We start from the raw sequence: 23158 nt of genomic DNA on the forward strand, positions 1-23158 counted from the left end.
CCGTTTCCGGTTAGGCATTCGGGAGAGCCATTATCATAAGCGTACACGCGACTTATTTCTCTCTGGTAATTATAATCGAAACTTAGATCATTCGAAGGTATTAGGTACACTAATAGATTGGGGGTGATCGTGACAACTACTACCAAGCGTCTGGAGCGAAGCAATGAAGATGTTGAAAAGGATAGGACCCAAAGTGGAGTGTTTGGGACTTTTTTATTTACTTCTGTGCAGGATAATCAGATGAAGGATTACATCCTCTTACATCTTTTATCAATTTTTTTTTTGGTTTGGGTTTTCACGAACCATGCCAATTGCTGCAAAAAACATATTTCCCGGTATAATCAAAATGAAAGTTTATGTTTTGTCATTCACTGCCACTTAAACTTGATACGATATTTGGTCTACCAACAAATTTGCATATCAGACTCAACTCCTTTTTTGACTGGGTAAAAAGAGAGCTCTACATCTGCCGTCATGGGTTTGATCCAACCCAAAATTATTTTGTGAGCAAAAGCGCCCTCAGGAGCAAAAACAGAAGGGCTCCAGAAGAGAATCTGTTGCTTACCACGACATCTGTATCAATTGAAAACGTGTCCTAAGATCACAATTTGCAAGAAAAAAAAAAGTCTATTATCTTCATTTTTTACTCAATTATACTTTTAGCCCAAGCTCAATCAGCGTTGATGCTTTCTCGAAATTTAACGACGTACAGGGTGTAGAAGAAATTAAGGGCCTCCATGGCTGTTTTTTACAACATTTCTCCCTGCTCAAAGGTTTTTTTTTTACATTAAACCACAAGCATTCATTAAGAGGAACTGGTAAGTATCTAGTGACATATTACAAATGGTTTAACGATCCTGTGATGGGTAATCCTCTGATAGAGTGCCGTCAAAACCATGTCTGAAAATTCGAGTGAGCGCAGTCTGAAGGTCAGAACCAAGGCTAAGGGCATCCTGAAGGCCGGCAAAGACAAAGGAACGTTGGTGAGCATTTCAGTGTTCTTCCTCAAACCATTTGAAAGTGGAGACCCTCATGTAAATGCCATCAATCCTTTTAGAACAGACCGGGCCGATGGCCGAAATCTGGATTTGAAGACTCAATCTTTAGGTGGTCAAACATCCAAAGGTTACCAAGCTCCTTTGGAGTAAAATTGGATCATTCGTGGTATGCTGTTAGGTTTTTCAATAATCCCTTTTAATGAAAACTGGAGATTCAATCTGATCAAATCATTCTTTGAGTTAGGGGGAAGGATTTACAGAAGCGACAAAGATCAGCCCTTAATTTCTTTCCACCCTGTATTTGGCAGATTTAAAAAAGTAAAAATGAAACTAGTTCAGATTTGCCACCTCCTTTTGTGACCTGATATTGAGACATGTATTGTGATATCTATGGAACCTTCCAAATGTTTGTTAATTCAATTCAGAATGACTAATATTTATATATTAGAACAACAATGTTTTCAAGATTTCTGAGTAAGCAGTGACCTCGGGTATAATAAAGCTGGATTTATTGACAGCTGATGAATGTTGGTTCTCAATTGGAAAAAGATTGCCCAAAGTTTGAGGAACTACTTGTCACTGAAGTATGACGTATTCGAGGGTAAGGCATGAGGTGCCCAAGGTTCACACAAAATAGAGATGATTGATTCCGTTTATACTTTGCGTACTCAGATTCGTGACAAAAAATGGTCAGCGGACAACTCGCCCTAGAGGACAACTCGCCCTAGAGGACAACTCGCCCTAGAGGACAACTCGCCCTAGAGGACAACTCGACCCACCGGACAACTCGACCCACCGGACAACTTGATCCAGCACGACAGACGACTTGACGCAAAGTAATAGCCAAACTCAATATATCGGCTAAATCTTACTTCTTTCAAAACTTCAACTTGAATAATATGTAATTTCCTGGCAAAGATGTTAGCACTAAAAGACAACATTTGCGGAATCTAATTTGATTTCTAAAACATGAACTTCCTCTTGACAGGCCTTGATTAAAGTAAAAAGAACTTGCCTTGAAGAAAATGAAAGTAGTGAATGGGTTAATGTCTTTCAGATTATCCGTGGTTTACCACAGAACTTGAATTTTGTTCTATGAATATGAACCATGTGTGGACCAAAATGTTTTGCTCGATTTGTGTACCGTGTTGAGTTGTCTTGGTGGAGTTGTCCTGGAAAAATAATAACATATACAAGAGGTGGGACACATGGAAACAAATAACCGAATCAAATGTTATCTTAAAGATCAGATCGACCTTTTTCCCGTAAGATCTGGCCAGCCTCGATCAAAGTGGGCTTGGCATCAGAACCCCAGCCTTTGCAGGCTGCAGGAACCAAGACTAGGCCCTGTTTAACTCTTCCATGAGTTAGTTGAAAATGCCCCATGAGTTCAGGGGTCTCGGTCTAACTGTGGGCGATCTTCAATTCAGCTTCAGCTCCCAGAATAGCCCAAATTATTGCCCAGGGACCAAAAGCGTAACGCCTCGTAAACTAACGTAATAACCACGGCTGCTCAAGAGGTGACGGAAAACGACTCGCCGCAGGTGGGTCTTTCCAGTCACCCTGTTTCCACGTGCGTTTTTCCGAGCCCAAGTAAACAACAATCCGACGCTTTTGTTTTAGAGAGGGAGTGAGAGGGAGTGAGAGTACTTGGTGAACGAACCCAGGTCCAAGCAGAGGTGTGTCTTACTTGGGGACGATGTCGTTGACCATTGAAGCCGGCCAGGTGGTCATCCTGCAGAAGGCGGGTTATGCCCGCACCTTGACCTTCAAGCCTCAATCGGCCTTGGTCAAATTAGGCCAGGATCAAGTGGATCTGAGCGCCCTCCAAGGCCGACCTTTCGACACCTGGTTCGAGATGGTTCCGCACACAGAGAAGCGCAAACGCACGTGGGCTCTGCGTCCCACGGACTCCGTGCCCGATTTGGAAGCGCTCTTCCTGGAAGGCCCGGAAACGCCTACGGACTCCACCGACTCCAAAGACCCCAAAGACAACCGCTCGCTCGAGGATATCAATGCCTCGCAAAAACTGTCCAAGGTTGAGATCGAAGCCATGCGGGACAGCGGTCAAAGCGGCCATCAAGTCATGGCCAAATTGATCGAAAACAGCGACAGTTTCGGTCAAAAGACGGCCTTCTCGCAGGCGAAATTCCTCAAGAAAAAGGCCAAGAAATATCACGACTTCATTCAGATTCGGCGACCCTCCATTCGGCTCCTCATGGACCTTCAATACGCCAAAGATCCCATGAACATCTTGAATTTGCGCGTGGATTCCTTGGCTCAGTTACTCAATATGGCCAATGTCCGATCGGGCGGGCGCTACATCATCCTAGAGTCCGGCACACAAGGCTTGGTGGTGGCCAGTGCCTTAGAACGATTGGGTTCGGCTGGTCGTTTGGTCCATGTTTATCAAACGGGTTGCCCACAAACCAACGCCTTGACCAACATGAACTTCTCCGCCTCCGCCTTGGCTCAAATCCATACCTTGAACATGTTCCATCTGCGCTCTTTAGAACAAGGCGAGGACATCACGCGCATGCATACGGCCCCACCCCCCTCCGGCCCCGCCCCACCTCGTCAATCCTTCCGCGAAAGCAGCGTTCAATCCTACCAACTCATGCGCGATTGCACCATGGACGGCTTGATTTTGTGCACCAAGCAACACCCCCAGAATCTTCTACTCCACTTGATGAAGTACTTGGCGCCGTCTCGCCCTTTCGCCGTGTTTTGCCCGTATAAGGAGCCGTTGCTAGACACTTATATCGCCGTCAAGGACACGGGTCGGGCTATCATGGTCACTTTAAGCGAGACGTGGCTGCGGAATTATCAAGTCCTACCCAATCGCACCCATCCTCATGTCATGATGTCCGGCGGGGGCGGGTATCTGCTCACGGGGATCGTGGTTGATAACACGGAGGGACCCGAGTTTCAGGCCGCCCAGCCCATTCCGGATGAGGCGGGCCAAGATAAGGGACGCAAGAATAAACGGTTCAAACGGTCCCGTTAAGTCTAATTACACTCGTTCTGTGATCTCTATCATGAAACACTGATTACTTGATGTTACCGAAAAATAACTGTAATAAACCGCGTATGGGCACTGCCATGGATATTTGTCAAGTAATTTGGAAGCCTAGATGTCGCTGTTTGGCTGAACTCGATTGGATCAACCATGGAGCCAAGAATGAGGTCGCATCTGTATTCCATTCTAGCGTTGGTCATGAACGGAGACTCCCCCAGACCCTCCAAGAAGGTTCTGACCTTGGTGCTAGTTCAAAGGGACCAAGAGCTCCTTTTGGGGTACAAGAAACGCGGATTCGGACAAGGAAAAACCAATGGATTCGGGGGCAAAGTCGAGCAAGGCGAAACCATCTTAGAGGGAGCGATTAGGTACGTGAATATTTTGCAAATGTCAAGATCCAAATAGTTCAGCTATAACAGCTCGTTTTTCGTTTTTGTTTTAGGGAGTTGCTAGAGGAATCGGGAGTCGTGGCCCAACCTGAGGACATGGACAAGGTTGGTGAAATTGTGTTTGAATTCAAAGACGATCCAGTTCTACTTGAAGTGCACGTGTTCTTAACCAAGGTGTTTTCAGGTAAGGCTAGTTTTTGGACAAAGGTCACAAAGTCGATCTGTCATGTTAGCTCCATGCAGTCGTTACAAAATCGTTAAAAAACTTTATTGTTCATTAATATTGTTCTTGAATCAAAAAACACCAACAAAAGTAGTCGAAGTGAGGATTTACGAATGCCTACATGTATGCAGTCTCTTCGACCTTTGTATTTTATATTTGTACTCTTAGGTGAAGTGGTGGAAACGGAGGAAATGCGACCCAAATGGTTCCAAATTGACAATCTCCCATTTGATCAGATGTGGGTCGATGATGAGCTTTGGTATCCGAAAGTCTTGGCCGGTCAAAAAATCAAGGCTTACTTCCTCTTTGAAGGCCATGAGACCATTCTGAAGACTGACTTACGAGTGGTGGAAGATTTCTCCTAAAACGACTGTATACATCTCGGTTTTTATGCTAAAAATGACGACACTGGGGGAAGTTTTCTTCGACAAAATTTTCGTATTTTTGTATTTGCATTTCTCGAATTCAAAATAGAAAGCACCATGATGATATATTTGTAATGCATGTAAGGAAAACATTGCTGGATTGAAAAAAAAAATGGTAAAGCGAAATATTATCATAATTATATAAAAGTAAGAGAGAGCTGGCTGATCAAAATAGTCTATTAGAAACACAGAGCCGGGAAAGGAAAGTTTTGGGAAAAAAGAACGGAAAAGGAAAATGAACCATTATAAATCACTGGTCGGACGACATTTCAACCAGACCCTGAGCGTGGGCTACGAGCAATTTGGGGAGGCGTGGCTGGCCATGGGGAGGGAGGGAGGGTCTTCATCAAATTTCACTTCAATACTGTGAGAGCATCTTCGACAACGGGGTCCGAAATCCCCTTATTCCCAAGGTTTCGATCGACTTTTACTCTTAAGACCTCTGGTTCTGTCCGTGAAGTTTGGCGAATTCTAGAACGAGATTTCCGGCGGTTAATTCAGAAGGCAAAAGGAAAAGCAAACGTATTTGATTTAGTCAGTCAGAACTGCCGCTGGGTTGTCTGGATTAGGCTGGATTACCATCGGGTCGGATTTGACGTCCTGTGCCGTAGGCGGTCATGCCCGCTTGCGAGGCCAATTTGTTGGTGCCGTACTGGAGTCCGATCACGCTCTGGCCTTTCTTCAGGGTCTCCTCGTCAAAGTCGCGCTTGTTGGCTGAAGCGAATTTCACGCCCAAGGCCGGCCCGCTGAACCCGTTTTTCTGGGCCTGGTTATAAAAAAGACACAATAATTAACGAAAATTGATGAGTCTAATTAGGTTCTTAATTATGTGGCATATCAATAAATTGTATAAGATAAGATATAAAGATGTTGATTGCGGCCAGATAACCTTCATTTTTGCTTTTTTTTTAGCATATAGTAATCTAAAGAAAATATTTCGCAGTATAGCTAGAAACACGTGGGTACTATGGCATTGTAACTTAATCTTTTGTAACATCTGCGCGTCAAGATTAAGCCAAGATCCAAAAATATTAATCCAAAACCTTTTGACCTAACGACTGTTCTTATGGTGCATTGTACCACATTCTGTTGACTAAATTAGTGTATTATCGAACCAAGAATGAATCATTCAACGTTCTTGCCTTTTTCAAGCGTATTGTAATGATAAGGCTTTTGAAAATACAAGGGTGGTATCGAATGATAAAAAGTAATGATGATTATTTACCACGTGAAGATAAATTGCAATATCAGCAGGACTTCAACAATCTCCCAAAAAGCAACCTTACTTTGGGCAAAAGTGCCCCAGGAGCTTATTTGGGCCGCAAGACTTGCCTTCAATGATAGAATTTCTCGCTTTTATGCAATAGCAGCTTGGGGCATGTTATTTCTAGGTACTTTTTAAGAGGTTTGAAATTTGTAGCAATAGGCAAACTTTTGAACCGTCTGATTTATGACTGCCAAATGAATTTAAAGCGGGAAAACTGCTGAAGCTTGCCCAGACTTAATACTAATCTCCTAAATTCGCAACATGTTTGGGCCTCCAAAGAGTGATGAGCAGGAGCCGCATCCTGCGGGTCAATCCCCTTAGACATGGTTTTAACCAAAGGATATTGAAGACATGTTTTGACCAATCTTCTTTAATTTGAGGGATAATCCAAAAAATGTTAATTTTAAAGCGTATCAAGTTAATACCTAATGGTTCAATAGTTTATATAACAGCAATAATCTTTTGATTTATTGTGTGTTTCATCCATGCATTTTAGATAAGTTAGGACATCTAATAACTAGAGGTGGTCCATTACTTTCGCAACACCCTATTCGCAACACCCTATATGAACAGAAAGAAGCTTATCAGCAATGGCTTGTCCCTTGTTTTAAATACTTCATACATGTTGTGGTAAATCATCTCCTATCTAAGACAGATAATGGACGATAGCTATTACTTATCAAGCGTTAATAACCATTCTGATGCAGCAATGTAACTATATTGAAAGACAATGAAAACGAATACGAGTATCGCAAGACGCTCATGATCAAAGCTTATGATCAAATTCGATGGTGCACTACGCTCAAGTTTATCTAACTAAGACATACTCCAATGGCATCTTAAATTTTGATAAGAGATATTGACCGCACTCCTAGTTATGATTTAATTAAAAACATTCTTTAGTCAATTGAACTTACCAAGCCGCCGAGAGCGAATATGTTGTCCACAACCATATAGACATTCTTATGCTCATAGAGGTCATTGACTTGGAAGAGGTCTTGCGTCTTGAGACCGTATGCCTCACAGCCCTTCAAGTACATCTCGATGTTCTCACGCTGCTTGAAAGGAGCTTTCATGGTGTTGATCTTCTTCACCGCTCCAGGATGAAGGGCATTGATCAACCTGAAGAGAACAAAATCAAAAAAGAATGTAGATTGACTTGGGGTTCGTTGAATACAGGTAGTGAGGTAGTGATATCAGGGAATGAATGACAGCTGGTTACTTACTGACAAAGTAGAGATCCATCCTTGAGAGCATCTGCAAAGGCAGCCTGATCCTCGGCCCCAGCCTCCAAGTCCAGAGAAGTGTCCAGGACAGCCTCAATCCAGCTCACGCATTGTTGAGCTCGGAAAACATCATACTTGGCCTGAGCCTAATGAGAATGAAAGAGAAACCATATTTATAAAATTGTGCCAATAGAATATGGATCGTAAGGTCTTTTTCAATTGATATTCAAAATATTGATCTTGGATCACTAAAAATAGTATTGGTCCGCAAAACCCCTTAACCGACACCGACAGCTTCAGGCAAAAGAAGTCTTGCCTGGTCGAAGCATTTTGAGATTAGGTGCAATCAGAGGAAAAACACGGTAAAAAATGTAGGAGGGAAAAGGCCAATCTATAATATTCTTCATTAATGACACAGAAACTAAAATCTCGGCCAAAAGAGAATTCGAATCACTTGATAATTGAAAACGTCTTAGTGATGGAAAAAGCGCCAGTTATTTCCATTGTGGCAAGCCCTTGAAACTAAATCATTCAGTTACAATCTAGTTCAGATCATCTTTTGGAGAAGGGACATTTTTCCTTAAATGGGGGTGGATTTGCATGTTTTTTGTTAGTTCAATTATTGTCCCTTTTCCATGTGCAAGCTCATGTTTTGAAACGGGGGTTGTAGTTTAAGGTTTTCTTAGCTTTTTGTTTACTTTATGTAGCTATTCTTACTTTGATTATCGGCCACTATTCGTTTGTAATTCCTTGACATTAATGAAATACTATGTAGAGCTCAACGCGTTTTTTAAAGGTAGCTTGAACTTGTCTTGCCCCAAAATTCATCCTTACATATAAAGGCACCAAAGTTGCAAATCTATCCTTTTACTTTGTTGTGAGATGTATGTGAATGAAATAATTACCTGAAAAATATTGGTAACAACGTGATGCCCTGTTTAGAAATACTCGTTTGAAGCTCAGGCACGATGATTCAACCGCTCAAATCACTAGCCTTAGCCCGTATAATACTTATCATATGGGGGTTGAGAAAGAACGACAGGGGAGAAAGGTTCGAACCATGAACGAACGTATGCTCATGACTTTTGTTTATTATGAGTTATACTCATGGTTCTACCAAATTCAACCGCATCAATTTTCTTTCACACTTGTCATTTGCAGCATGACCTTACTTAGGTCTTAATGCCAAAATTTGTCCCGTTTCGAAAGTTTAAATGCATCTCCTAATCCCTCAATGCCGAGACCAATTTTTTGGACAATGAACGTTCTTAAGAGGTCTTACGTTGCAACGCTCTTCAAATTGCATTTATTGCAATTGGAGCATTTTGAATGCAACAAATCGTCTTGAGTCACATTTTGCCATCAATTGGGATTTTTCTTATGTTGTGCCAAAGCTGAACGATTCGAAATTTCTTGTGTCAAGCACGAGTTCAAGTCGATGGAAGGTATTGCGCGAAATACTTACGATTATAACTGAAACGAGGTTACAACTTCAGTACGACTATACATAAAGTACAAATGAAATTAAGAAAAAGTAGACGTTACTCCCAATGTGATGAAAACTAGGGTGTATATTTTGACCTCCGTTTTCTAGCTTTGAGTGCAGTTCCACAAGTTTGGTCGACTAGAATCCTTATTTGGGGCAGTGATGTGATCTCCAAAATGGATGGATGGATGGATGGCATCTTTAAACCATATGGTGGTTCTTTTTGGTCTGAATCCTCGATTCTCAAGTTCTAGAGATTTCTAGTTAGTCATGAGAGATTCTCAGAAATGTTCTCGTATTTACCATTTGCTCATTATTGTGATCAGTTGTTTGAAGCATCTCATTTGCTTCCTCTCTAAACCGATCAATTATTTCACGGATAGATGGCAAGTAAATTGATCCTAATTTGCAAGCAACACATTGGAGACGAACAAGATCTCGGGGCTCAAGCTGTGTCAACAATCAGCCCTGAACAATGGAGACTGCAACAAGGCTTTGTTCTCAAGTTGAGCTTAGAATAATCCAAGAACAAACTTGAAGTGTCACAACCGCGATGTTTTATTCACGGGCAAATAAATGCAAATCGACTCAATCCAAGAATTAAAGGGAGAAATGGTTAAACAAGGGTGAGTCAGATTCTAGTCTGGACAGCCTGAACCCATAATGCTACCTTGAAGAACCCCTCTTTGAAATGAACGTTCAAGGTTGAGCCCAGTGAATGGAAGCTAGTTGAATATTTTTGGTAAAGAGCGTCAATTTTATGCCCAAGTTATCTACATAATGGCTCTTAGTGCTGATGAGATCGCTCTGGGATTGAACCAGCTATTCTCAAACGACAATCTGTCTGTCTGAGAATACGTTCTGTCCGGAAATTCCGATTTATGTTCGCTCTTTGTCTGCTGTACCGTACATCCTGTCTGTCTGAGAATACGTTCTGTCCGGAAATTCCGATTTATGTTCGCTCTTTGTACCTGACCTTGCAACTTGAGTGAGGAAGATGCATGCCGAGGCATGTCTCATTTAACGACCAAGGGCGAGCAAGGCGATACTCCTACATGGGCAAATCGAAGCTAGCTGGTTTAATCCTGTTGTTGACCCATGTGAACAAGTTCAGGACACATTAACGGTCGGGCTTGGATTTGAACGAACCCCACCAACCTGCCAAATCTAACGGGGCGTCCATTCCATCCCCTCAATCCAGTTTTTGGCAACCCCTTTCAAAAGGGATATTTTTTTTAACAAGGAGTTGCGGTATCAAGCCGAGATAGGTCCGACTCGACCCACGAACAAAGGGATGCTTACCATCTTCCCATGTTGACCCCCACACAGGTTCTTGAGGCGGCATCACGGTAGTCACAGTGAGTCATCAGCTGATTGTGTTCTCAGAGGAGCCGCCTTTTTATCGTAACAGATGTCCTCCTTTCGTTTAAAGCACTTTTGAATGATCCTGCCATAGCTAAGGAGGGATTCATTTAACGTATCAAGATGAACAAACCCTCGCCCCAATCGAACTTAATAAGCACAGAGCTTTTTATTGCATACAAATATTTATATTTAATGTTTGTGGGGGGTTCGTCGCACTTGAGGGGCACTTCAGGAGCTAAATTTTCCCCCAAACTATCTTTTCAGTTTTTCACATTTTTGGCCCTATTCTTGGCAATGTCTTATTTTGGGTGTAGCAACGAGTCATATATAATCAAATGTTTTTGTCAAAGCTAACCAAAAAGCTGTTTCACTTGGTCTCCGAATTGCAAAACGCACGTGCCACTTAAATTATCATAAACATATGGTCTTGTTAAAGAAAATAATAGGTAAATTAACAGTTTAAACCAGACGTGCCCGATAAATTAACGATTAATAGCTCAGGTATTGACTTGAAACTTAAGGTTTTAAGAACTTAAAAGTAATGCAGGTTGACTGTTTCGTTCGCCCAAACAATCAAGGTTGAAATATTGAACCCCCACATATTTAGGTTTTGCACAAAGGCTACTTGTCTAAATCGAAGAGTGAATTAGCCAGGGCGATATGCTAGGTGCGCATAAAACAAAATCAATTAGGAAAACAAATTAATTGATGTCATCAACTTTTTTGCCGAATTGCAGGTGGTTTTTTCTCCACTTCTATTCTATAACGAAGCGTAAATTTTGATATGAAGAAGGATTACCAAATACAGATAACTTGAATGATGAAATCATATCAATCACCTAGACGCGTTTCAAAGTATTGTTTTATTAAAAATCATTACCGTGCTTGAAGCAAAGTAAAATGAAATGGTTGGCTCAACGAAAATCCCCACAACACAAGAATGACCAATCCATATTCTTCGCCATCAAGTGCTTTATCATTGTTAACCACTTGACTCCATAGTGTTGTTGAACCTGTTACTTGCTACATTAATCCAGGTCTGCTTCTTACTTCCTCCCTTGTCTAACTACAAATTCTCAACAACATAATTATTACATGGAGCTCCTCACGCACATGTTCGACTATTTTGGGCGATTCATTCCCGGCCCTTGCAATCTTCAAAATCCCAAGGACTTCGGCTTTTTTCATCACTGAACCTCGGAAGCCATTGATCTAACCTGTAAACGTTGGAAGTACTCCCGAGATCGGATCATTACTTTGCTACGTACTGGGTTCGATTTTGTCACCAAAGTCAATGAGGACAATGGATTGTCTGGCCAAATCATTGGGTCCCTTTGTGTGACACTTAAATTCAGATAGCAAAAATACCAACTCGTGACATCCGCCGAGAAAGAATCATAGGAACGTGTGTGTCAGACAAGGTCATGCCTAATATCATATTTCTCAATGAAAAGACACATTTCGATGAATCACCAAAGCAATCAAGTCTCAAAGAACTTGATTTATTGCGGGGTTTTTCCTCATGGCAATTTTCGGCTAAGCCATTCCCCATTTGAATTCATGATACACACAACTTAGACCCAGGATTTACTCATGGATGCAAAGTTGCAAGTGCAGGATTAGTGCTGGTAATCAAGCTTCACAATCATTCATATACACTCGCCGTTTATTTCGCTTGTGTGCTTAATGGGTACAAGATAACAAGTCTTTTCTTACCTTCAAAGCACATTCTCTGCTAAGTCCATATGAAGGTCCTGAGTTCGCCATCGTTTCTTGAAGTGGATGTTGATGATATTTGTGGTGGAGGGGTGATTGGGGATCAATTAAAACGATTCAAACTCGCCACAAAATGGCACGTACTCAGAAAATGGTGCTTTGAGGAGGTGTAGTATGTGAGGGCACCTGTGTAGGTACGATGGGCACTTCTCGACTGACAAACGAGTTGTTACCACCGGATTGAGCTGCTGGATTCAAAGCTTCTTCCATCCACCAAGCACCGAACGCGGCGTCACTGTCGATCCCCCTCGATCTCCTAGTCTCCCTCTCCCGACCTCTCCTCTCTCGCTCGTTAAGATTGGGAAATAGGCACCACTCATCAAAGCATGGACTAGGGAATATTGAAAAAAATGATAGAAGCCCCAAACTGTGGTTGCATGGTACTGGTGTTCTTTTGACACTTAGCAGATTCACTGACTCAGAGAAACTTTAAGGCAAATAATGAGCCTGCTTAATTGCGGAGTTTAAAAGCCAGTCCAAACACGGCAAACATGTTCGCCCCACGTGAGATGGGTTCAAACCCCAATGCTAGAAGTAAACCTTTTAGCAAGGATACATGGTGTAGTGGAAGGAACACTTTCTTTGCTTGGGAGAGATCATTGGTTTATTGCCCTCCCTAACCTGGCTTAATGATGTTTTATAGACGTAAAACACACCCACAGACAGAAAACCATACTGATATAGACGTGATTCTGCAAATCTGACTATCAGAAATATAAGCAGACAATTGCTTAAAAACATATGAAACTGGGAGGCATTTCTTGGAGTCAAATTTGTCTTGCGTATAGTACCATTTTGTAGCTGAACACCTTGACACATTGGTAGAAAAATCTATGTCTGTAAAACATGGAAATTAATATCGGCATGATAAATTGTTCAGGAAGTTCAGATCTACAGGTTTTAAAACTTATTGTGGAAAAAAGACAAATGATCAATATTTTTTGTTTACCACTACTTTCTGTATTATGATTGCTGGAAAGTGATGCATGCTTGAAACCTTGTCAACCTTACAATGAAGCACATACAGACAACTTCAATCATATGGAGATATTATTCACATTATATGGTGTAAGGGTACTCCAACAACAATTGTTCCAAATCAAGTCATCACAAACACTTGTTAGAGCAACAAATGTTTAAGGAAGCCTCTGCACAACCTTGCGTTGAAAAAGTCAGTCCACAATAAGTAATGACAAATGCCAAATTCGAGATTCACAAGCCAATAAAAATATTGTGAGTTATGTTTTGCCTTTTAATTTCAGACAAAATTGACGGATTGCAAATTGAGGGATTAGGCCAATTGATTGATTGAAAAAAGTTACCTTGGAAGAAGAAATATTTTATCTATATAACTGCATAATGCAAAAACTGAGGAAAGCTTGATACTGGTCACATTACTGTCTTTCGAATTTTTCTTCTCTACAAGCAAATTGTAATGTATACATTTCAGATGATATTCAACCTGAATAGCTACTCAATTCAAGCTTATCAAGTAGGAACGTAAAACAGCCATTTTCAATGAATCAATTCACCTCCTGATGTCTGTACCGTCGAAAGTGGTTCGTGTCCAAATACGCTCGCACATAAAATTTTGGATGTGATATCGCTAGTCAGAGAGAATTTTAGAAGGCCGATCACGCTTCCGCATCCACCAATACCGTTGAGCACGTACTTATAGTAGGTTGAGCAGATCCTCCCAAGGAGACAAGAAAGAAGTGACTCACAAATGTGTCCGTGTCGGTCCACTAAATTGAAGGCTCTTTCTTTGCACTCAGGTCGAGCGTACGAGGCATCAAGTGGTCGGTCGAGAATCCACTCGGTACAAAATCAGGATTCAGAACCTCGTTCAGATCCAGTAACAAGAACTCTAAATGTTCAGACTTCAGAAACAGGGAGTTTGACAACTTCAAACAGCAATACCAATGACTAAACTGCAGCGATTAGAGGTCAGATACAGCCTAATTTCGAGAAATGAACTCAGACTTTTCGATGATCATGAGGTTCTTGAGAAATATCACTCATGGTGAACATTATCAATCTGCCGAAGTAACTCATCTGATCGTTAATAAATTTGAGTTTGAACTTTGTAAGAGGTTTCAAAAATATAAATTCAAGAACTATTAATTTTCAACCTCATCACACTAGCTCTCTAATTTTGGTGATCAAAATAAACTCGTTATTATAAAAAACATATCCATGTCTTATTCGAACCAATGAAAAACATAAAAAACCAGTGGTAGATTGTTCTTCTTGAAACAGGTGACTTTGATATTGATAATTTGCGTTTCTTATCCGAAAATTTGAAAATTAGTTTCAATCCACAGTTTCGCGAGAGTCAAGTTGGCCGAGTGGTCTCTGCGCCAGATTTAAGCTCTGGGTCCCAAGTGGGAGCGTGGGTTCGAACCCCACACTTGACATGAACATCAACTTTGCACATGTGTAGGTTTTGAACTCTTCATGATCAAAATTGCATCTATGTCTCAATCGGTCTGATCTAAAGAGAAGAATAAAAAAAACACGTGGTAAATTGCTTTCCCTGAACAGTTGACTATCAAATTGATAATTGCGTTTTTGATCCGAAAATTTGAAAATAAATTTCAATCAATGTTTGGTATGAATCATGTTGGCCGAGGGTCTCTAGCGCCAGATTTAAGCTCTGGGTCCCAAGTGGGAGCGTGGGTTCGAACCCCACACTTGACATGAACATCAACTTTGCACATGTGTAGTTTTGAACTCTTCATGATCAAATTGCATCTATGTCTCAATCGGTCTGATCTAAAGAGAAGAATAAAAAAACACGTGGTAAATTGCTTTCCCTGAAACAGTTGACTTTCAAATTGATAATTTGCGTTTTTGATCCGAAAATTTGAAAATAAATTTCAATCCAATGTTTGGTATGAATCATGTTGGCCGAGTGGTCTCTAGCTCCAGATTTAAGCTCTGGGTCCCATGTGGGAGCGTGGGTTCGAACCCCACACTTGACATGAACATCAGCTTTGCACATGTGTAGGTTTTGAACTCTTCATGATCAAAAATGCATCCATGTGTCATTCAATCAAATAAAAAAGATAAAAAATCAGGTTTGGATTGCTTTTCTTGAAACACTTGATTTTGGCGGACTATATGGGCATGTTTTGGCTGTGTGGTTACCCTTCCCTCTGACAAAGAATGATTCATAAAATATGTAAAAATTGGAGTAATGGCTACACTCCTGACCCTGATTCAATATTAGGTGGTGACCGGACAACTCGACCCAGTGGAAAATCGACCCAGGACGACTCGAACCAGCGGACAACTCGACCCGGTACAATAGCTAAACACAACATTTTGACCAAAAAAACATGATTATGGAATAAAACTAAAGCTTGATGAGTCAATATTTGATTTGCATGCCAAAATCAATTTGAAAGATCAAATGATTGAGTTGCCCAGTGTGGTCAAGTTGTCCAGTGGGTCGAGTTGTCGGTGGGTCGAGTTGTCGTGGAACTATATTAGGTATATCATGCTGTCAACGAACGGCTTTAGGTCTACTGTGTTAAGGAAGGGTAGGTCACCGTCCAGACGAAATAAACTAGTTCCTCTACGACTCAAAATTTTCGACTTTTTTAGTAATTTGGTTGATATGGATAAATACTTTTTATCCCTGAGAAGGTCTTCAGGTTGGCGAAAACTAGCTTACTTTTAAACGATGCATGGAATATATTCTCAATCACCAACATCAATAAAAACAACCTGAGTCGTTTTCAGCTGATGTGGTTATACAAATATGCAGACAGTATAATTTTTAAGCAACATTTTGCCCTTGATTTAACCTTTACACTCATCTGCGCATCTTTTTGCGTCCCAATGACGACGATAGCAGCTCCCTGAAACAAGGAACGATTAACAAACTCTTCTGAAATGGACGGCCATTCTTAATCTAGTGGACAAGTACCTGTGCTATTTCGTATTCTTGAGTCTTGTGGTGAAATGGATAGCATTTTGGAGCTTCAATTACTTTGTCAATGGCACTGTTGTCTGTTTGCATTGCTTCAGCAAGGACACGTAGTCCGAGACCCCGAAAATCTAGTGGGCTTGTATACAAAAGCTAAAGCAGTCAAACGTATCAAACTTGATGAAACAAATAAATGCAGAAATGATAGGGTATCTTATAAAAGCCAAAAACATTGAAATATCAAGATCAAGCTATAAATCATCACTGATCAATCTCTGTTTAGTTCCTTGAGTTTTCCAAGTGACCCCTACACACACACAAAATTGATATCCATGTCAAGTGTGGGGTTCAAACCCACGCTTCCCATTAGAGAACCAGAGCTCAAATCTGGCGCCTTAGACCACTTTGCCACTTTGACTCATGCATTCAATAGCTAGAAATTGTTTTGCAAATTTGCGGTCAGAAGATTCAAATTATCAATATTAAAATCAACTGTGTTAAGAAAAGCAATCTACCATGCTTCTTTTTTAAATCTTTCTCTTTTAATCAGATTGATTGAGACATGGATCCAATTTTGATCATGAAAAGGTCAAAACCTACACACGTTCAAAATTAATTGTAATGTCAAGTGTGGGGTTCGAACCCACACTCCCATTAGGGAACCAGAGCTCAAATCTGGCGCCTTAGACCAGTTTGCCACTTTGACTCATGCATTCAATAGCTAGAAATTGTTTTTACAAATTTGCGGCCAGAAGATTCAAATTATCAATATTAAAATCAACTGTGTTAAGAAAAGCAATCTACCATGCTTCTTTTTTAAATCTTTCTCTTTTAATCAGAGCGAGTGAGACATGGATGCAATTTTGATGAAGGAGAGTTTCAAACCATAGATAACTTCATATATAGATCGATCAAGGGCTCTGCAATCGCATGTTTTCGTCCTAGCTGTCGCTGGTGGGCAAAATTTTCATTCGTAGTGAAGCTACTTAGGACAACTATGGTACAAATTTGAATTGTTGACGGCTCGTCCAAATTCAGAGTAGAAACCCCTAATACAACTCCTTCTCAAGCAACTACTCTCGTCTAGCAAGCTTCATAAAACGGGTTTGAGTAAGTTGTCCGACCACATTTTTAAGAACGAAATCTTGAAAAGGTTAAAGAGGCTCAAGTTAAAGTTTTCATCCATGGGTGGAACACTTAACTGAAACCCAAGAAACAAGTCTGGGTTCAGTCGGACCTCCACAGACCCCGGAATTACTTTTACTACGTAAAGGCGCAACCAGTGTGCCCACACTCAAGCACATTTTGGGATATTGGAACAAATTTCGAGTGCCTCACCATTGCATTGCAATTTCTGATACATTTGTTACACTTTCAAGATTTTCGAGATGCGTTGCTAAACCAGGCAATCAATAAAGTACGTGATTTACTCTGCTAATGTCCGAATCTTTTTTACGTGTATTATGCCCCCAAAACATGGTTTTTATAATTCTACCGCTCTTTCTACCTGTATATTTGTAAGTTTCAAAAGAAATTAAGATTAAAGAGGAATAAAACGTTTCATCAGGATAATTCAAATTTCCTGAAGCGAGACTTCACGAAATATCTGTGTCCTTTCTCCACCAGCGTCAGCTCACCTGAAAACATGCTCATGCTGTACAGCTCCTGTTGAGCTTAAGCATTCTAGTATGGGTTTTCTATGTTTCAAACCCAACCCGTTCAAAATTCATTGACATGTCAAGTGTGGAGTTCGAACTCACGCTCCCATTAGGAACCACTGCTTAAATCTGGCGCCTTAGACCACACAGCCAACTTGTCTCATACTCTTCATGGATGGAAATTATGTTGCAATTTTCCGGCCAGAAGATGCAAATTTATCAATATTAAAGTCATCAGTTTCAAGAAAACAACCTACCAGGCTTTTTTATAATCTTTCTCTTTTCATCAGATCGATTGACATGGAATCAATTTTGATCATGAAACGGTCAAAACCTACACACGTTAAAAATTAATTGTAATGTCAAGTGTGGGGTTCGAACCTACGCTCCCATTAGGGAACCAGAGCGTAAATTTGGCGCCTTAGACCACTCAGAACTTGACTCGTGCATCACAATGGCTAATAATTGTTTTCAAATTTGCGGCCAGAAGATGCAAATATTCAATATCAAGGTCAAAAGTTTCAAGAAAAGCAACCTACCAGGCATTTTTCTTGAAACTTTTGACCTTAATATTGTTAATTTGCATCTTCTGGCCGCAAAGTTGTCAAACAATTTCAAGCCGGTACAGTGCATGAGTCAAGTTGGCCAATGGTCTAAGGCGCCAGATTTCAGCTCTGGTTCCCTTATGGAAGCGTGGGTTGAACCCCACACTTGATTGACAATTAATTTTGAACGGGTTTGGCTTTGAAACTCCTCCATGATCACAATTGCATCCATGTCCCAATGGAGCTGATGAAAAGAGGAAGATTATAAAAAAAGCCTGGTAGGTTGTTTTCTTGAAACTGATGACTTGAATATTGATAATTTGCATCTTCTGGCTGCATAATAGTACCTAATTTCCATCTATGAAGAGTATGAGACAAGTTGGTTGAGTGGTCTAAGGCGGTAATTTCAAGCTCTGGTTCCTTCTGGAGCGTGGGTTTGAACCCCACACTTGACATGACAATGAATTTTGAACGGGTTTGGGTTGAAACTCTCCTTGATCAAGAATTGCATCCATGTCTCAATCCAGCTGATGAAAAGAGGAAGATTATGAAAAAGCCTGGTAGGTTGCTTTTCTTGGAAACTTTTGACCTTAACATTTGTTAAATTGCATCTTCTGGCCGCAAATTTGTCAAACAATTTCAATCCGATGCAATGCATGAGTCAAGTTGCCAGGTGATCTAAGGCGTAGATTTAAACTATGGTTCCTTAATGGGAGGGTGGGTTTGGACCCCACACTTGACATGACAATTAATTTTGAACGGGTTTGGGTTTGAAACTCTCCTTGATCAAAATTGCATCCATGTCTCAATCAATCTGATGAAAGAGAAGATGATGAAAAAGCCTGGTAGGTTGCTCTGGTTCCTTCTGGCAGCGTGGTGGTCGAAACCCACACTTGACATGCCAATGAATTTTGAACGGGTTTGGGTTTGAAACTCTCCTTGATCAAAATTGCGTCCATGATCTGATGAAAAGAGGAAGTTTATTAAAAAAGCCTGGGGGGTTGGTTGTTCTTGAAACTGATGACTTTAATTTTGATAATTTGCATCTTCTGGCCGCTAAATTGCAACATAATTTCCATCCACGAAAGTATGAGACAAGTGGGATGAGTGGTCCAGGGCGCCAGAATTAAGGCTCAAATGTCCAAATGGAGCTGATGAGAGAGAAAATTAAAAAAAGCCTGTAGGTTGCTTTTCTTGAAACTGATGACTTAATATTATAATTTGCATCGTCTGGCCGCAAAATTGCAACATAATTTCCACCCAGAAGAGTATGAGACAAGTGCTAGATGGTCTAAGGCGCCAGAATTAGCTCTGGTTCCCTAATGGGAGCGTGGCTCGAACCCCACATTGATGATGTCAATGAATTTTGAACGGGTTTGGGTTTGAAACTCTCCTTGATCAAAATTGCATCCATGTTTCAATCGATCTGATAAAGAGGAAAGAGTATAAAAAAGCCTGTAGGTTGGTTTCTTGAAATTTGACCTTAATATTGATAAATTGCAACATAATTTCCATGCATTTTTGCGGCCACAAGATGCAAATTACAATATTAAGGTCAAAAGTTCAGAAAAACAACCTACCAGGCTTTTTTATATTTCCTCCTTCATCAGATCGATTGAGACATGGATGCAATTTTGATCAAGGAGAGTTTCAAACCCAAACCCGTTCAAAATTTATTGTCATTGTCAAGTGTGGGGTTCGAACCAACACTCCCATTAGGAACCAGAGCTTAAATCTGGCGCCTTAGACCACTCAGCCAACTTGACTCATGCATTACACTGAATTGAATTGTTTGACAAATTTGCGGCCAGAAGATGCAATTAACAATATTAATGTCAAAAGTTTCAAGAAACAACCTACCAGGCTTTTTTATATCTTCCTCTTTTCATCAGATCGATTGAGACATGGATGCAATTTTGATCAAGGAGAGTTTCAAACCCAAAACCCGTTCAAAATTTCATTGTCATGTCAAGTGTGGGTTCGAACCACACTCCATTAGGGAACCAGAGCTTAAATCTGGCGCCTTAGACCACTCGGCCAACTTGACTATGCATTACACGAATTGAAATTGTTTTATAAATTTGCCTCCAGAAGATGCCAATTTACAATATTAAGGTCAAAATTTCAAGAAAAGCAACTACCAGGCTTTTTATAATCTTTCTCTTTTCATCAGATTGATTGAGACATGGATGCAATTTTGATCAAGGAGAGTTTCAAATCCAAACCCGTTCAAAATTCATTGTCATGTCAAGTGTGGGGGTTCGAACCCACGCTTCCATTAGGGAACCAGAGCTTAAATCTTGCGCCTTTGAACAAACTCGGCCAACTTTTCTCATATATTTCTGATGGAAATTATGTTGCAATTTTGCGGCCAGAAGATGCAAATTATCAATATTAAGGTCAAAAGTTTCAAGAAAAACAACCTACCAGGCTTTTTTATAATCTTCCTCTTTTCATCAGATCGATTGAGACATGGATGCAATTTTGATCAAGGAGAGTTTCAACCCAAACCCGTTCAAAAATTCATTGTCATGTCAAGTGTGGAGTTCAAACCCACGCTCCCTTAGTGAACCAGAGTCTAACTCTGGTGGCTTAGACCACTCAGCCAACTGGTGTCATACTATTCGTGGATGAATTATGTTGCAATTTTGCGGCCAGAAGATGCAAATTATCAAATATTAAAGTCATCGTTTCAAGAAAACAACCTACCAGGCTTTTTTATAATCTTCCTCTTTCATCAGATCGATTGAGACATGGATGCAATTTTTATCAAGGAGAGTTTCAAACCCAAACCCGTTTAAATTCATTGTCATGTCAAGTGTGGGGTTCGAACCCAGCTTCATTGGGAACCAGAGCTTAAATCTGGCGCCTTAGACCACTCGGCCAACTTACTCAGCATTACACTGGATTGAAATGTTTGACAATTTGCGGCCAGAAAGTGCAAATTAACAATATTAAGGTCAAAAGTTTCAAGAAACAGCAACCCATACCAGGCTTTTTTATAATCTTTTTCTTTCATCAGATTGCATTGCCAACTTGTCTCATTTTTTCTTGGATGGAAATTATTTGCAATTTTGCGCCAGAAGATGCAATTATTCAATATTAAGGTCAAAAGTTTCAAGAAAAGCAACCTACCAGGCTTTTTTTTAATCTTCCTCTTTTCATCAGATCGATTGAGACATGGATGCAATTTTGATCAAGGAGAGTTTCAACCCAAACCCGTTCAAAATTAATTGTCATGTCAAGTGTGGGGTTCGAACCCACGCTTCCACTAGGGAACCAGAGCTTAAATCTGGCGCCTTAGACACTCGGCCAACTTACTCATGTAATTACACTGGATATGTAATTGTTGACAAATTTTGCCAGAAGATGCAAATTAACAATATTAAGGGCAAAAGTTTCAAGAAAAGCAACCTTCCACGCTTTCTTTATAATTTCCTCTTTCAACTCGGCCAACTTGTCTCATTCTATTTTGGATGGAAATTGTATTGCAATTTTGCGGCCAGAAGATGCAAATTATCAATATTAAGTGTCAAAAGTTTCAAGAAAAGCAACCTACCAGGCTTTTTTATAATCTTCCTTCTTTTCATCAGATTGATTGAGACATGGATGCAATTTTGATCAAGGAGAGTTTCAAACCCAAACCCGTTCAAAATTAATTGACATGTCAAGTGTGGGGTTCAAACCCACGCTTCCATTAGGAACCAGAGCTTAAATCTGGCGCCTTAGACCACTCGGCCAACTTGACTCATGCATTACACTGGATTGAAATTGTTTGACAAATTTGCGCCAGAAGATGCAAATTATCAATATTAAAGTCAAAAGTTTCAAGAAAGACCACTACCAGGCTTTTTTATAATCTTCCTCTTTTCATCAGATCGATTGAGACATGGATGCAATTTTGATCAAGGAGAGTTTCAAACCCAAACCCGTTCAAAATTAATTGACATGTCAAGTGTGGGGTTCGAACCCACGCTTCCATTAGGAACAGAGCTTAAATCTGGCGCCTTAGACCACTCGGCCAACTTGCTCATGCATTACATGGATTTGAAAATGTTTGCAATTTTGCAGCCAGAAGATGCAAATACTATCAATATTAAAGTCATCATTCAAGAAAAAAACCTACCAGGCTTTTTATAATCTCCTCTTTCATCAGATCGATTAGACATGATGCAATTTTGATCAAGGAGAGTTTCAAACCCAAACCCGTTCAAAATTAATTGACATGTCAATGTGGGGTTCAAACCAAGCTTCCATTAGGGAACCAGAGCTTAAATCTTGCGCCTTAGACAACTCGGCCAACTTGTCTCATTATTAACTGATTGAAATTATGTTTGCAATTTTGCGGCCAGAAGATGCAATTATCAATTATTAAGGTCAAAAGTTTCAAGAAAGCAACCTACCAGGCTTTTTTATAATCTTCCTTCTTTTCATCAGATCGATTTGAGACATGGATGCAATTTTGATCAAGGAGAGTTTCAAACCCAAACCCGTTCAAAATTCATTGTCATGTCAGTGTGGGGTTCAACCCACGCTCCCAATTAGAACCAGAGCCTAAATCTGGCGCCTTAGACCACTCGAGCCAGACTGATCTAGTATAACCTGGGAAATTGAGGATTTGTACAATCTTTGCGGCCAGAAGAGTGGCAGATTATCAAGTATCTGAGCGGTCAGTATACTGATATAGAACAACAGACATAACGCACGACTGACACTTTGTTAAACTATCGCATACTTTTTAATTCAGAAATCAGATCGTTGAGAACGGATGGGGATGCAAATTTGATCTAAGGAGCAGTCAAGCTCCAACCCGTCAAAATTAAATCTCTCTCATTATAATCTACTTT

At 40.5% G+C, this 23158-nt stretch overlaps 3 protein-coding genes and 3 non-coding genes across 6 annotated transcripts; 3 read left to right on the top strand and 3 right to left on the bottom strand.

The window, feature by feature from the left end:
• Positions 1 to 2704: 2704 nt before the first annotated feature.
• On the top strand, positions 2705 to 4207 carry LOC131892898 (tRNA (adenine(58)-N(1))-methyltransferase non-catalytic subunit TRM6-like; the record flags this gene model as incomplete). The annotated part of the gene is given in 1 exon segment (XM_059242764.1): positions 2705 to 4207. A coding segment is annotated over 1 exon segment (1301 nt), but the record flags the coding sequence as incomplete, so codon positions are not given.
• On the top strand, positions 4017 to 5118 carry LOC131892900 (oxidized purine nucleoside triphosphate hydrolase-like). The gene is made up of 3 exons (XM_059242766.1): positions 4017 to 4385; positions 4460 to 4590; positions 4798 to 5118. Exons 1-3 carry the CDS (start codon positions 4168 to 4170, stop codon positions 4992 to 4994), a joined length of 546 nt encoding a protein of 181 aa, XP_059098749.1. The 5' UTR covers positions 4017 to 4167; the 3' UTR covers positions 4995 to 5118.
• On the bottom strand, positions 5048 to 12412 carry LOC131892899 (calponin-3-like). The gene is made up of 5 exons (XM_059242765.1): positions 12115 to 12412; positions 7548 to 7693; positions 7239 to 7443; positions 5634 to 5820; positions 5048 to 5525 (listed from the first exon to the last, which is right to left on the bottom strand). The coding sequence occupies exons 1-5, from the start codon at positions 12163 to 12165 to the stop codon at positions 5488 to 5490; spliced, it is 627 nt and encodes a 208-aa protein (XP_059098748.1). The 5' UTR covers positions 12166 to 12412; the 3' UTR covers positions 5048 to 5487.
• Positions 12413 to 14508: 2096 nt separating this feature from the next.
• Positions 14509 to 14591, top strand: Trnal-uaa (transfer RNA leucine (anticodon UAA)). The gene has a single exon. It is a non-coding gene; the product is annotated as a tRNA-Leu (tRNA).
• A 5403-nt stretch (positions 14592 to 19994) lies between these two features.
• Positions 19995 to 20077, bottom strand: Trnal-uaa (transfer RNA leucine (anticodon UAA)). The gene has a single exon. It is a non-coding gene; the product is annotated as a tRNA-Leu (tRNA).
• Positions 20078 to 21976: 1899 nt separating this feature from the next.
• Positions 21977 to 22059, bottom strand: Trnal-uaa (transfer RNA leucine (anticodon UAA)). The gene has a single exon. It is a non-coding gene; the product is annotated as a tRNA-Leu (tRNA).
• Between the last annotated feature and the right edge of the window lie 1099 nt (positions 22060 to 23158).

This window comes from Tigriopus californicus, chromosome 2, assembly GCF_007210705.1.
Source record: "Tigriopus californicus strain San Diego chromosome 2, Tcal_SD_v2.1, whole genome shotgun sequence".
Taxonomy (NCBI): domain Eukaryota; kingdom Metazoa; phylum Arthropoda; class Copepoda; order Harpacticoida; family Harpacticidae; genus Tigriopus; species Tigriopus californicus.